Here is a 14867-nt window from a genome sequence, read left to right as displayed (position 1 = left end):
TTTTTGAAAATAATTTTGTATGTCAAAAGGATAAAATGTGCAAGCAGGGAAAGAAATTATTCCTTTCCTAATGTCTTTCTTCTGTGGTCATCTAGATTTAACATTTAGAAGGAAGCATGACTTTCTAGTTTTGCAATGCCATTTTAGATTTTTGATTTAGAAATAAAAAAGTCATCTTGATGGGTAGAACTATGTTTGGTATTTTTATTAATGAATGATTTGTGTTCTCTTTCCTTTTACTTTAAAAGAAATGGCTGCAAGCAAATGACCTTCAGAAAGAAGTATACCAGCATCTGGCCTATTATGTACCAAAAATTTACTGCAGGGGTCCTAACCCTGCCCCGCAAAGAGAAGACATGCTGGCACAACACGTTTTGCTGGGACCAATGGAATGGTATCTTTGTGGTGAAGATCCTGCATTTGCTTTTCCAAAGCTCGAGCAAGCGAACAAACCTTCCCATCTTTGTGGCCGAGTTTTTAAAGTGGGAGAGCCTACGTATTCTTGCAGGTAGTTCAACTTAGCATTGTGAAGTATTTATAATTTGTGAAGTCATGGAATATTTTTCAATAAGAATATACTGTCCTAATGAAAAGTTAATACCCCAAATGTATTTTTAAAGTAACCTTGCAGTATTTCATGACAGGTGGGACCAGGGGAAAATTAACACACTACAGGTTTGTAAATGGAAAAATATTAATTAGTATAATGTAGAGTGTTTCTGTACAAAACAAATGCAAGATTAAGAAAGTGGTTGGGGTGAACTGTCAGTGTGATTTAAGGGCATTAATCAGAAGTAAGCGTGCAGGTGTATGTGCGTGTAATTCAGGTGTTTAATATCAGCTGTTAGTGTTTATCCTGTATTTTAGACCTCTTTCCATGACCTGTTAAACCAATTTTTGGATGCTAAAACAGGCGTAACCCCCACTTGGTGGGGTGACGGGGGGAGAGAATGTCTGTCTTATTTGGAGGGTTTATTTTTCTGGGTTTCCATCCCCTTCATTTACAAGGAGAGAATGATTGTAGAAGAATTTTACTCTCTAGTGCTCTCCTTTTCTCAAAACATGATACCTTGTTGGTTTTATTCGCTGAAGTTCTGATTCAGGGTGGACTTGAGATACTTAACTCAGCAAGCTGCCTCTTCTGCATTTCTATTTCAATGATCAGTTAGAATAGGTAGTTTTGGAAATGTTTTGAGACCTCCTATCTTGAGATGGATGAGGTTAAACTGGTGGGTACTTTAGGTCCTTTCAACCACTAAGAAAACTCCATCTCCTCTCAGTTGTTCTTAGGTTCTTCCTTCACACTTGTGAAAAAGTGGAGAGATGTGGGTAGAGAATTAGAAAGTGGGAGGCTGAGGACTATCAGAGGCTATAAAAAGAATTTCCACAGTTTCTTTAGTACCTTTTCATGAAATCTGATGCCAAAGAACTAAAAAAAACAAACCTTAGAACTAGTGTTTTAATTCAAGTCAAATTGCATTGCAGCCTAGAAGTAATATGTTAATGATCAAATGGTCTTCATATTGACTAATGAAAACTGTGGGAGTTCTGTTAATTTCTTCTAAACACTTGTTTTTTCAAGACCAACAACTCAATATGTAAAGTATATCCTTGAGAATACTGTCAGGTATGATGAAAACATAGAATAATGTAGTCCATTGGTGTAGAATTTAGAGAATGAGTTAATGTACTGTTCATACTCAGGGTCTTTGTTGCAGTAAAAAAATGATTTAAATACAGCAATATAATCATAATATCATTCAGGTTAGAAAGGATGTCTTGGTAGGCCATCTTGTCCGATCTTCTGCTCAGGTCAGGGTCAGCAGTGAATACAGAATATTTTTGCTGTTGCTGCTATCAAGATGAAGTCTCATCTTCTTTCGATTAAGTACTGAACGTAGATGTAAAACTGTTCATGTTTCCTGTTGTGTGTTAATAATTTTCTTTGACTAATTTTCTTTGGTAATGAAGAATAATGAGAGTTTAATTTAAACTTTTGTGGGATACAGAAAAGAATTGTTTTCCGAGTCCATGAAATATATTAGAAGCAGTGGCTTTTCTGTCCAGTTGTGAAGCTTACAGGTTTGCCTCTGCTTTAGGTATAAGCACCCTTATTTGTTCGAGAAATTACTTGGCAAATGGTTCTGAGTTTGTAAGTATATTGCCACAAGTTTAGGGCTCTGAAAAATCGATGCCCAATATTGTAGAACTAATCTACCCAATACTGTAGGCATATTGTTGCAATAAGTTTTTGGGTTTTTTAATTAAAAAAAAAAAAAAAAAGAAATGCCACAAACATAAATTATTCTAAAACAGAAGAGCTTTGTATAATTTTGCTTTGACACTTTCACCTTTAGTGGCTCCTCTGGAGAAAACAAATGTGAAAATGGTACTTTATGCATAGTAAATCATGGTTGCCTGATTATCTTTCAGTGACTACCTGGTTTAATTTATTTGGTGAAATGAAATCAAGAGAGTTCTTGATAATAACATTTCATAGGGTCTTTGGTGTTTTCTTTTGAACAAAATAAGTTGTTTCTCTGAATTTGTGTTTTAATAATAACCATCATAAGACATTCATTCTCTTAGTTATTTTTACATTGCAAAACCTGACCCCCTTAATCTTGAAGTGCCTTGAAGTCAGTTGCATTACATAGGTTCATGTATTTTCAGTGTTTCCCAAGGAGACAGTTAAATGTAATGCATAATTGGTTCATTCATTTGTTTAGCCCCTTTTGCTGGAAATACTACTTCTATCTAATATAGCAGTGCTTGTAGACAGGACCTTATTATGGTCTCTGATCTCCTGGTTGAGGAAATTGTGTTCTCGGACCTCTTCAGTGAGCTTGTAGGGCTAAACTTGGAAGCAGAGGTTTGATCTAATCTGTTGTGTGCTATCTTTCTTTCCAGTGTTCAATGAAAAAATGTCTTCTCTGATTGCTGGAGATTGTTAATGCTTGTACTCTGTACTAGAGAGAACTTGCTTGGGGTTATACTGTTTACCTGTCTATATTGTGTTCTGTAATCCATCTGTTTACTTGCTTATATACTTGTCTCACCTCTTGAAGGCAATGGCTATATTGCCCAAATATACATGCTACCCAGACAATATTGTAAAGCCTCTTCTGTTATGAGAACCGATTTTTTTTTTTTCCTCCTTCATTTGTTTCCCCCTCCTTGGAAGCCATCCCTTTCCTCTTTCAGAATAATATATACATTAATCAGAAGGTTCATGTTGGTGATATTTGAAAATTACCTGTTGTAAAATGTGTAATTAAAGGCAAAAACATTTGTTTAATGCTGCTTCCCCCCCCTGTTTTTTTTGCTGTTTTCAGAGACTGTGCAGTTGACCCAACTTGTGTGTTATGCATGGAGTGCTTTCTTGGAAGTATTCATAGAGAGCACCGATACAGGGTTAGTAATACTGCTGGAATATATGATGTAGTTGTTAATAATTCTGTATGTGTATGAAACTCCTTATTTAAAGTTTAAGAATGTATACATAATTTCAAAATGTTGGATGAACACAAAGTTTCGAATTATGTCTGCAATAATCTTACAAGAACTTGAGTGTTTTGATCTGAGTGTAAATTCTAAAAGTTAACACTTTAAAATATTGAGCAATGAAATTTTATGCATGACAGTTAAGCTTACAAATGTGAGTGTTATTTTTCACATGTGCCCTTTAGTGAATTTTACAGCATTAGAGTTGTTTTTTGACTTGCTTTGGCCTTGATGTTTGACTATTTTTAAAAGGTACCGAAAAACCTTTATTAAGAAACCATTTCCTTTAAACATCTGAATTGTTACCAAATTCTTTACAATAGTAGAATTTTTGTTTGTTTTTAAACATGAAGTTAAAATAGCAAACTAAAATTGTAGATGCTGTTTATTTTAGTAATCTACTGCTATTAGTAGTACAGTAGCACAGGCCCAGTCAGCATGGAATTATGAAAGGCAGGTCCTGCTTGACTAACCTGATCTTCTTCTGTGACAAGGTGACCCACTTAGTGGATGAGGGAAAGGCTGTGGATGTGGTCTAACTAGACTTTAGTAAAGCCTTTGACACCGTTTTCCACAGCATTCTCCTGGAGAAACTGGCTGCTCATGGCTTGGACAGGTGTACTCCTCGCTGGGTAAAAAACTGGCTGGATGGCTGAGCCCAAAGAGTTGTGGCGAATGGAGTTAAATCCAGTTGGTGGCGGGTCACAAGTGGTGTTCCCCAGGGCTCAGTATTGGGGCTGGTTCTGTTTAATATCTTTATCAATGATCTGGACGAGGGATCGAGTGCACCCTCAGTAAGTTTGCAGACAACACCAAGTTGGGCGGGAGTGTTGATCTGCTCAAGGGTAGGAAGGCTCTGCAGAGGGACCTGGACAGGCTGGATCGATGGGCTGAGGCCAATTTTATGAGGTTCAACAAGGCCAAGTGCCAGGTCCTGCACTTTGATGACAACAACCCCATGCAATGCTACAGGCTTGGGGAAGAGTGGCTGGAAAGCTGCCTGGTGGAAGAGGACCTGGGGGTGTTGGTTGACAGCCAGCTGAACATGAGCCAGCCGTGTGCCCAGGTGGCCAAGAAGGCCAATGGCATCCTGGCCTATATCAGAAACAGTGTGGCCAGCAGGAGTAGGGAAGTGATCGTGCCCCTGTACTGGGCACTGGTGAGGCCACACCTTGAATACTGTGTTCAGTTTTGGGCCCCTCACTACAAGAAAGACATTGAGGTGCTGGAGCATGTCCAGAGAAGGGCAACGAGGCTGGTGGGGGGTCTGGAGAACAAGTCCTGTGAGGAGCGGCTGAGGGAACTGGGGTTGTTTAGCCTGGAGAAGAGGAGGCTGAGGGGAGACCTCATCGCTCTCTCCAACTACCTGAAAGGAGGTTGTAGCGAGGTGGGTGTCGGTCTCTTCTCCCAAGTAACTAGTGATAGGATGAGAGGAAACAGCCTCAACTTGCACCAGGAGAGGTTTAGATTGGATGTGAGGAAAAATTTCTTCACCGACAGGGTTGTCAGGCGTTGGACCAGGCTGCCCAGGGAAGTGGTGGAGTCCCCATCCCTGGAGGTATTTAAAAGACGTGTAGACGTGGCACTTAGGGACATGGTTTAGTGGTGGACTTGGCAGTGCTAGGTTAACGGTTGGACTTGATGATCTTAAAGGTCTTTTCCAACCTAAATGATTCTATGATTAGTTAAAAAAAAACTACAAACAAACCCAAGAAGGCCTTGGTGTGTTTTTAAACTAAGAAGCGAAGTGAAAACTACCGGTGCAGCCTTTCTGTAAATCTGTTTTTGACAATACTGCACTGCTGTTAATGTAAATTCGATCACTGCATGGTTACGTTGAGCACTAGGATTTAGGAAGAAAAAACCAAACACAACAACTTGCCCCAAGAAACCCGACCCAATTTGCTGATATCAGCATACTTCTTGTATGTAGGTTTAGTGAATTAACAAGTCTAGGTGACATCCAAAAATGTAAGCAAATGTTGTTTCAAATGTCTGTCTAATTTTGTTGATACTGTAGGATGTACCTGTATGTACAGAATGTACCTGTATGCCAAAAATGAAAGAAGAAGAATTCTATGAATCAGTTAATAGTTGTGGTTCAAAAAGAGTATTATTACACTTACTAATTTGAGGTGATCTTGGCTTTAAAATCCATTTTATTAAAACAGTGTAAATATACAGTTTTCAGATACTTTTTTCTATGCTTACTAAGACTTGTGTGGACAGTTTGTAAGTTTTGTCTGTAAACTGTTACTGTGAACAGCACATCTTTTACTCACTGTGTAATAATGCTATATGAAACGATATAGCTTTGTTCAGATTAAAAATGTGAGAATCTGAAATAGTACAGATGGCATTGCAAGTAATAGATTCAGAAAAACTTAAAACCAGAAAAAACCCACAGCCTTCAGGTGGGGCAGAATGGGGGTGTTTGAAGCTTCTGTTGGTTTTTGTTGTTGTTTGTTTTTTTTAAATTTTGTTTTAGCATAGGCAGACTGATGAAGTAGATAAGCTTTCAGCCATCATAGAAACAGGCATAGTTTCACTATGCTTTTTAACAGGGTATCAGCTAAAGCCATCGGGTGTTGTGGTCATGCTTTTGTAGTTTATCTATGACTACTCATTTCTTAATGTGCATGTATGTATATGCATATTCACATGAACTGTTTTGTTTTTAAATAATTTTAGATGACAACATCAGGTGGAGGAGGTTTCTGTGACTGTGGTGATACAGAAGCTTGGAAAGAAGGTCCTTACTGTCAAAAGCATGAACTTAACACTTCAGAGACTGCAGAAGAAGAGGTAATAACAGTTGAGGAGGCATGTTTCAAAACATTGTTAACTGTCTATATATGTGTGTATATATAAAACTCATTCATACGAGGTTATTTTTAGTCTTGTATACCATGCATGAGAGATGGGGAGGAAATGTAATAGTAATATTTGAACCACACTATGTGTTAGACAAAATTAATATCTTGTCTAACTTAAGGAGTTTAGAATGACGTTTTCTACTTGAAGGCTTTATTTTGTATGTTCTTGGTCGCCTCTGCAGCTTTAGTTCTGTTGCTTTGTTTTTCTGTCTTATTCTGAAAGGTGAAGGGAGTCTGCCACGTGTTAAAAAAAAAAAAAAACACCAAACCAAAAAAACCCAAAAAACCCCCCAAAAACCAAACATGTATGTAATCGTGTGCCTGAAGAAGCCAAATTAATCTGTCTGTGCAACATATGTTCCAATTCTTACCAAAGTAAAGTGCACAGATTTTTTAAATCAAAATAACTTGCTGTTACAGGAAAGCTGTAATGGAGATGTAAGATAGAGGACTATAAAAGCTTGTTTGGTATGGAGAAGGTAAATAGAGAACATACCTTCACCATGTCTCATAGCATAACAACTTGGACATATTAAATGCAAAAAGACATGCTACTTCTTACAGCATGAACTCAAGCTGTTGGACTAACTGTTATGGAACACCATTGTTACAAGTTTACATGTGTTCAAAAGGAAATTTAAACATGTTTGTAGAGGGAAAAAATGATCAATGGCCATTTAAAAATTGTAGATACCATCTTTGGTGTGGGAAGTATTAGTGTCTTAAGTTACTGGAGACCAGAGGAGCATTCTGTCCTTTTCTTATACTCTTCCCTTAGTATCTGTTATTACATCTCAGGAATGAGAGTGGCTAGTTGGGCTTCTGGTCTAGCCACTCATGTCTGTTCTTATGTAATATAATTTCTGTGAGATTTTTTTGAAGGGAAAATATAAGCCGAATTTTTGCAGTAATTTTGCTGATCTGATGGTTTAAGTGAAGCAACTGTAACTGTATTTGCAGTGACAGTGGTCCTTCTAAAATCTACTATCGCTATCTCAACCCTAAGACTCTAGCGCAGCTGCATGGACTCACCACTTGATCTACATGCCAGTTTACGTTAGTGGGCAACCTTAGAAAACTTGTAGCAGTCCTCCCAAGATTTCAGAACTTCTATGTCCAAAGATACTCACACAGTGAGTGTGAGTGACAGAAAAATTAAGGTACTAGGCAGGCTTTGTGTTTCTTCCCCGTGAGTGATGGGGATTGAGATCTCTTACGTTATGCAATGTTGTGTTTGAGGTAGATCCAGGATCATTTGTTGAGCATTATCAGAGACTGTTTTCTGCCTTGCCCAGATACATGTCTTTGTTGAAAATGCTGGGAATGGAGGCAGTGCTGCTGCTTAAGATTTGCCTTTGCTTTTGGTGACTAATAGTTTTCCATACCCTAGATAAGTTTTAAATGAAGCAAAAAAGAGAAATGGCAGTTATTAACACTTCTGTAAAGCTTCCAAATACTCCAAAAGAATCTTGGGATGGGTAGGTGAATAAACTTTACTAGTACAGGTGAATTGCTGACTGTCAAGGGCCTCCTGTAGATAATGCAGGCTTGAGTTCTGAAAAGATTGTGACCATTTTTATACAATGTAAACTGTAGTGAAACATAGAATTTGGTATTAGGTAATCCTAAAACGAAATTGGGCTACTGTTAAATATTTTAATTGGCTAACAGTTACACATACTTCAAAATATCAAATGATGAATTGAGTCAGTGACCCAATGTATAGTACACGTCCAGGTGACCTACAGGGCATACAATGTTCCCTTTCCAGCTTTGTAGAAGAGGGACTAGTTGTTCTGAACATCAAAAATTTGAAATAGTAGAAGAAGAATCCTTTCAGAGAAGAGTTTTTTTTAATGTTTTCTATTCACACACAAATCCCTTGAAATAGATTGGAAGGAAATAGCAGCGGTACTTGTACTACCTGATTCAGAGTTGGCAGTGGTTCTCGTTTGCTGCTCCAAAAAGTAGTCCCTTTGACTTTGCAGACTGAGGGAGCACTCCTCTTCCTCCCCCTCCTCATTTCGGTTCCCCCACGTGCAGCAGCAGTCATTCTGCTCTGGCAGAGAGAGGAGGATGAATTTATAGTGGCTGCTGCAGATGTCAAATGGAAGGCACCCTCGCGAGTGCAGAGTGGGCACAAGTGAGTGCATGGTCCACATATGAAAGGGGAACAGCTGTCTGTGAATGAGACTGAGACATGGGCAGATCATTATGAAATACCTAGTTACATTTAAGCATTTAATTATTTATATGCCACAGCATGTAAGAGACGTGCATCATAAATCATGATCCCATTGTGCTGGATGTTGTGTAAGCTTGGATAGATAAGACTTCTGCCTCTTAATGCATGCTACATATGAAACAAGACAATAGATGCATAGTTGTTTGTATTCTGCAGTTTACTAATATTGGTAAGTGGAACAAAAGATACGGTGATTTCAAATTATGTTTTTGAAGGCATTGCAGAAAAAGCAGATTTTAATATGGCTGAGGTTAAAAGTTGTTCAGAAGAACTATCTTAGAAGGTGTGCAGAAGTGGGAACAATGAAAATGGAGAAGTGTGTGAAAATTTAAGTGGGTGATCAGAGGCAAGTTAACATTTAGGTGTTGAATGTTACATCACTGGTTTGGTGATTGTCAGTGAAGAACTGGAAGAAGAAAACGAGATGATTATTGACTCTGTTCCTTTCAAATGTAAAGTCATTTAAAGAAAGACATCATTAAAGATGCTTACATCATCTTTGACAGAGAGGTGCAAATTTGATAATTTCTATTTTGAATGTAATTTAGTTTCTCAATTGCCATTTATATTTATTTTTCAGGATCCTCTTGTGCAGTTACCAGAAGATATGGTAGCAAGAGCTTATAATATTTTTGCCATCACATTTAAATATGCAGTAGATATATTAACATGGGAAAAGGAAAATGAATTGCCTGGCCTAGAAATGACGTAAGTATAGTATTTGACTTATGCCTTTTAAAGGCTTGCAGATATTTACAATAGAAAATGCAAATTCTGATTTTAAGTATATTTTCTGCCTTTCCTAATATTGTCAGGAATATTTTGTAGACAATGGACTAAAATAATTTTAATAGATTTGTTTTTCTCCTATTTTTTACTTTTGTGGTTATACAGCCCATTTCTCTTCATAGCGATGATGAAACAATGTCTTTGTGATACCTTCATTTTCTTAATATTGAAAACGAAGTATTAGTAAAATACAATACCATAAAACAAGTGGTGGGTTAATTTCTTATGATCAAAGTTTGCTGAAATTCTGATGGCAAAAGTATTTTGTACTTTTGGTGATCCACTTATTACAAATTTTGAAGCATTACAGAATATTTAAGTGTATTGTAGCATCATAGTTATCATGGATTAATTTGTGACATCTTGTTAGTAACTTCTTTTACTTTGTGTTGTGTGAATAAGAATGTTGTGTAAAGAAATGATGCGAATCAAAAGATTGCACTGAATCTATGTAAGTTTAATAAGTTGTGGTTTTGAGGATTGTGGAGTTTAGGCTTTTTAAGAGACTGCCAAGTTTTTGTTGTCTAATAGACCTTTATGCAGTATTGGGGAAACAGGTGTGGCAAAATAATGCCAAGACGGGTGAAATCTCTTAAGAAGCTATGGGGGAATGTATTGAGCACAGCTGCAATGGAAGGAAATGTGTTTTCCTTAGTAGGAAACTATCAATTCATAATCAACAAATGTTCAAAAATAGTACTCAGACCTAAATATTGTCTTAAGATTTTGCTTGTTTTGGACTTAATTCTGCAGGAAAGATGCACATTCCTATAGAGGTTAGGGGTGGTCAGTCCTTTTCAAGTAAATTGTTGAGATATGTTCCAGTACAGCAAAGGAAGCCCAGGCTTGGGTTGTCTGCTTGGTGGAAAACTTTGTTAAACTAGAAGTTGTGTTTTTTTTTTTTTTTTAAATTACATTACTTTGAATTATATAAATTCAATCCTTGCTTTGAAGTGAGAAGAGTGACACTTACTACTGCATGCTGTTTAATGATGAAGTCCATACCTATGAACAAGTTATTTATACTCTTCAGAAGGCTGTCAACTGCACGCAGAAGGAAGCTATTGGTTTTGCAACAACAGTAGATAGAGATGTAAGTAAATTAATTGCTAGGACTTTTAATTATACTTTCCCTAATATTTATTCTATATGACTACGCTTACTTCAGTTTGTTTTCCCAGAGCGTTGTTAATGTGATTGAGCCCTGTGTGTCAGGCCACCCTAAAACGTCTTAACTCATTGGCTAATCCAAACCAGCCCTAATATTGAATATATGTTTCAGTGTAACTGTATTCCAGTAAGTCTTGTGGGTGTAGATAGCAGGGTGTCTCTCAGTCCTCTGTCAAGGACAGGCAGCAGCTTTAGTTCATCCCTTACTGTACACCAGGGAGCTGATATTGAAAGAGCCCCCATATGTGCTCCAAGCATGGGAAATGCTTCCCAGAGTAACACCAGTCAACTGTGAGGGATAAAATCCATAATTGGCTGCTTTTGTTCCAGTGCTCATGGAACTACTTGTGTTTTTGTTTTTTTTAATTTAGTTTTCTTTTTCATAATTGTCAGATGATAATGGCAGGAAGAGGTAAAGCATTTCATACAGCATTTAGAAAGAACAATGAGTTCAGAATCACTATATGCTGAATATAATTTTAACTAGTATGTTGGTCTCAGAAGCACTCTGCAGCTGTGTTTGTATTCTGGCCTGTGTGCATTTTTTAAGAAGGGAAAACTTTCTGGGGACAACTGCATCTTGTTATTTGTGCCATGAGCTTTTAAGCAGTTGCTGTGAAAATGAGTGTCCTTTTATGTTGTTTTGTTGGCTTGTGCCTTTTTTTGGGGGGGGTGGGGTGGGGGTGGTGGCATGTGGGGGGGAAGTCTCTTCCAAAATGGCAATGAGAGTGTCATTTTGGGTTGTTAAAGTACTTCAAGAAGGTCAGTGGAAAAGGAAATATAACCACTTTAGATTACTTAACACTGAACTAGATTTTGGTTTTGTATTATCACTACTGTATTTTTGTGATATCAGTAACCAAAAGATTCCCGTCTGATCCCTGAATGTGTGCTGACTTGAGCACATGCTGTGTATTGTAGGATGCACTTTGGAGATTTTTCCCTACTGTTGATCCCTGTCCTACTTCTAAGTAGATACATGAATGCATATATACACGTGCACGTGTGTATGTATGTAAAAGAAATGAGAAGGTTATGCCTGAAACAATGATTTGGCATCAGACCAGATCTAAAAATCTCAGTAATCTGTTCTGTCTATAATACACTAGAAATTGAATCGACTATCTATTTTAATGTGTGTATTGACAGTATAGAAAGACTCATACAATATGGAAACCTTCCAGTTTTGAAATAAACCAAGTGCTTTAGTTGTATGCTTAAAAGACCAATTAGCTTTCATATCTACTTTTTAAAAGGCACTGAAATGTCTGAAATATCTTTAAATTCTACCAAAACTAATGATTGATGCATGAGTACTAAAGATAGGTTTTCGGTATTTTAAATAAAAGTAGTGTGATGGTTACATCTTAAAAACAATATTATACACAGAAAATTTAGTATAACAGGTAACTGCATATATGGTATAATTTTATTTTCTTTTAAAAAGTACAGGGTGCATTTTGGGAATTCAAGTATGTAACTATATACAGTAATTTAAAAAATGAAAATAACATGAAAGCAAGGGTGGTTAACGTGCATCTGAAACTTCTACTGTATCTTTTATACTAATGTAAAACACAATATTTGAACTTCTTATTTAGAAGCTGGTGGTAATGTTACTTCTTTACAAATTTAAAGGGACGTAGGTCTGTTCGATATGGAGACTTTCAGTACTGCGATCAAGCAAAATCGGTAATAGTGGTAAGTAATATTACCTGCTTATTTGCCTCATCTTAAGCAAAAAGAGGCTTTGCTACACGGTTTTGGGATGTTGTTACTGTAATGACTATATTTTAATAATACAAAGTGTTGGAGGTACTATTTACAATACACACAGTAGAGGTATCAAAATACAGGTTTATGCTCCGTTTTTCTTTCTGTTTTTTCTACTATGGTCTACCTTGTACCCAAAATCATTTCCTAAAAAGAAGTTCCCAGACAACTTTTCCCTTCAGAAAACAGAGTTTGCTCAGGAACTTCAGATGTAATCTTTTAGAATTGCATGTCAGTTCAGATCAGTGAAGTTAAACTCTTAGTTTTTCTCCTATAGTATGAAGTTGTTTGCCTCTTACACAGCCACAACTATCAAAATTGTTACTGATTGAATCCAAGTGTGAAACTACAAATACACTTTCATTTTGTGTGTGTGTATTTATATATGTGTATATATTCATAATATCTATATATTACAGGGTTCTTACATGGAAGAACATGGGAATAATATTTTTTATTTATTTTTTCTTTAACTGCTGCAGTGCAGTACTTAATCACATGAAATAAATAGTTTGTGTATAATACTGCTACCACTGAAAAAAAATTCTGCAGCTAGAGTTACTGGCCTTAAACTATTTAAGGTATTTTGAAAACATTAACATATCTTTAAAGATAAAGTTATGCAATATTTTTAACTTGCCACCTATGCAGTCAAAGAACAAATGGCTTTTATATGTAATGTCTAACTATTAAGATTACTAACACAGAGATGAGGGGAAATACTCTTTCTTGTTTTAACTCTGTGTGTTTAATTTGTATTATTGAAAATAGTCCGTGGACAATAATTTTCTTCCCTTAGTGGGCTGCTGTGTGACTTGCGTGTCATATTGTGAGGAACAAATATGCATGGCTGTCTTAGGTTGTGCATGGGACTGCTTATCAGTAAAATGCAGCAGATCAGTGTGTACATTGATAAGAGGCCAAGCGTGGAAAATGGATTGGCCTAAATACATTGATATTGCATAATAAGGCCTTTCAAATATTAATAGGGTAAAGAAAGTTTAGACTTTTTTGGTTTTGTTTCTTCCCTGTGTAGGTGTTAGTAATTAGAATATGTATTAGTATTATAAATTACTGAAAGCAGTCATAGGAATGGTGTGTTTCTGTGCAGAAATATATGCTAGTCCTCACTTAAATATGCATTACCTCCTTCTTCCTTTTCTTTTTAAGAGAAATACCAGTCGTCAGACAAAGCCATTGAAAGTACAAGTTATGCATTCATCTATTGTTGCCCATCAGAGCTTTGGTCTGAAGCTCCTAACTTGGCTTGGCAGTGTCATTGGATATTCAGGTGGGCAAACTTGAGCCTTTTTGAGATAAGTTAGAGAATATTTGTGAGGCAAGCTGAATGCCTGAAGCAATGTTGTCTACTTATTTCAGATATGTAATATATAAGGCAAAGCTATTAATAACTTGTCACACTTCATTCTGTTTTCTCTTATTGGAGTGCTGTTCTAACTTCCATACGAAAGTGCTACCTGTCTTACTTAGTCTTCTCGGATGCTATTTTCTGTTTAGTTGCTGTTGAACAGAAGCTGAGAATCGCTGTCAAATGCTATATGCCAACAAGCTATTTTTCAGTCCCTAGTTCTTTTTAAATGAATACAGTAAGCTGAAAATAACCTGTCTGATTAGATAAAACAAAATTATTCAGAAGTAATTTGATGAATGATGATGAAAGTGATTGCTTCAGATTTTTTGCTAAGTAAAACAGAGAAAATGCAAGGATGTATGGAGGTTTTTGGGTAAGTATAGAAGTCAACAAAGTATTAATCAGGTATTTAGAAAGAGGTTTCTTCAAAGGAATCAAGATGCGCAGTATCATTTTTATGGGAAGGCTCTGTGTTTGTTTTGGCTTGGTTCCTCCTTTGTCCTGATGAATCATAAGGTTGTGAAGATCTGGAGCATGAGGGGAAATAAAAGGAAAATGTGTCAAACTGCTGATATGTAGAAATATAGATACAGTCTCCAATGCACTATCGGTGTTCTATGCATCTGTAAATGTTAACAAGAACTATTAGCAAAGCACACTCAGCTATAATATTGCATATATGTTCTGCGTAGGTGCAAGATTTTTTCAGAGATTGTATGTTTTATTAGACTGATAGTTGAAAAACTAGCCAAGATTTCAGGCACAGGATCTCTATATCGTGTTACCTTTTTTTGAAAGATAAGTAGTTTATGTTTGTATAAGTTAATTTTTAAAGATACATAAATCAAACTTTTGAAAAGTTAAGGTAGCAGTTTGTTCAACTATTTGCCAGTGTTGCTGGCAAATAATACGTATTAATAGAAAGAAGAGACATGAAAATATTTAACAACTGAGATAAATTTTCCTGTCAGTGTAATGTGTAGGCAGGCACTGTCTTTCTCATACTCTCTGAGCCCAGTTTCGTGCCGTGTCATTTGTGCCAGGTACCAAAGCCACTAATTTTCAGCATAAATTACAGTTGCAAAAAAATAACTTCAGTATGTTAATGGAGTATCAAATTCCAGATGAAAGTGTTGAA

At 36.5% G+C, this 14867-nt stretch overlaps 1 protein-coding gene across 3 annotated transcripts in view; it reads left to right on the top strand.

Moving 5' to 3' along the window:
- The window catches only part of UBR2 (ubiquitin protein ligase E3 component n-recognin 2), a 58659-nt gene that overhangs the window by 4149 nt on the left and 39643 nt on the right, over nucleotides 1-14867 (top strand). For all 3 annotated transcript variants that reach the window (XM_076334473.1, XM_076334474.1, XM_076334475.1), the window contains exons 2-8: nucleotides 249-508; nucleotides 3336-3414; nucleotides 6196-6309; nucleotides 9206-9333; nucleotides 10369-10507; nucleotides 12223-12285; nucleotides 13528-13648. In XM_076334473.1, coding sequence (XP_076190588.1) covers nucleotides 249-508; nucleotides 3336-3414; nucleotides 6196-6309; nucleotides 9206-9333; nucleotides 10369-10507; nucleotides 12223-12285; nucleotides 13528-13648 — 904 coding nt within the window. The remainder of the gene's footprint in view (nucleotides 1-248; nucleotides 509-3335; nucleotides 3415-6195; nucleotides 6310-9205; nucleotides 9334-10368; nucleotides 10508-12222; nucleotides 12286-13527; nucleotides 13649-14867) is intronic.

This window comes from Aptenodytes patagonicus, chromosome 3 (genome assembly GCF_965638725.1).
Source record: "Aptenodytes patagonicus chromosome 3, bAptPat1.pri.cur, whole genome shotgun sequence".
NCBI lineage: Eukaryota > Metazoa > Chordata > Aves > Sphenisciformes > Spheniscidae > Aptenodytes > Aptenodytes patagonicus.
Note: the sequence above shows the minus strand (reverse complement) of the source record. Positions and strands in the feature narration are given on the sequence as shown.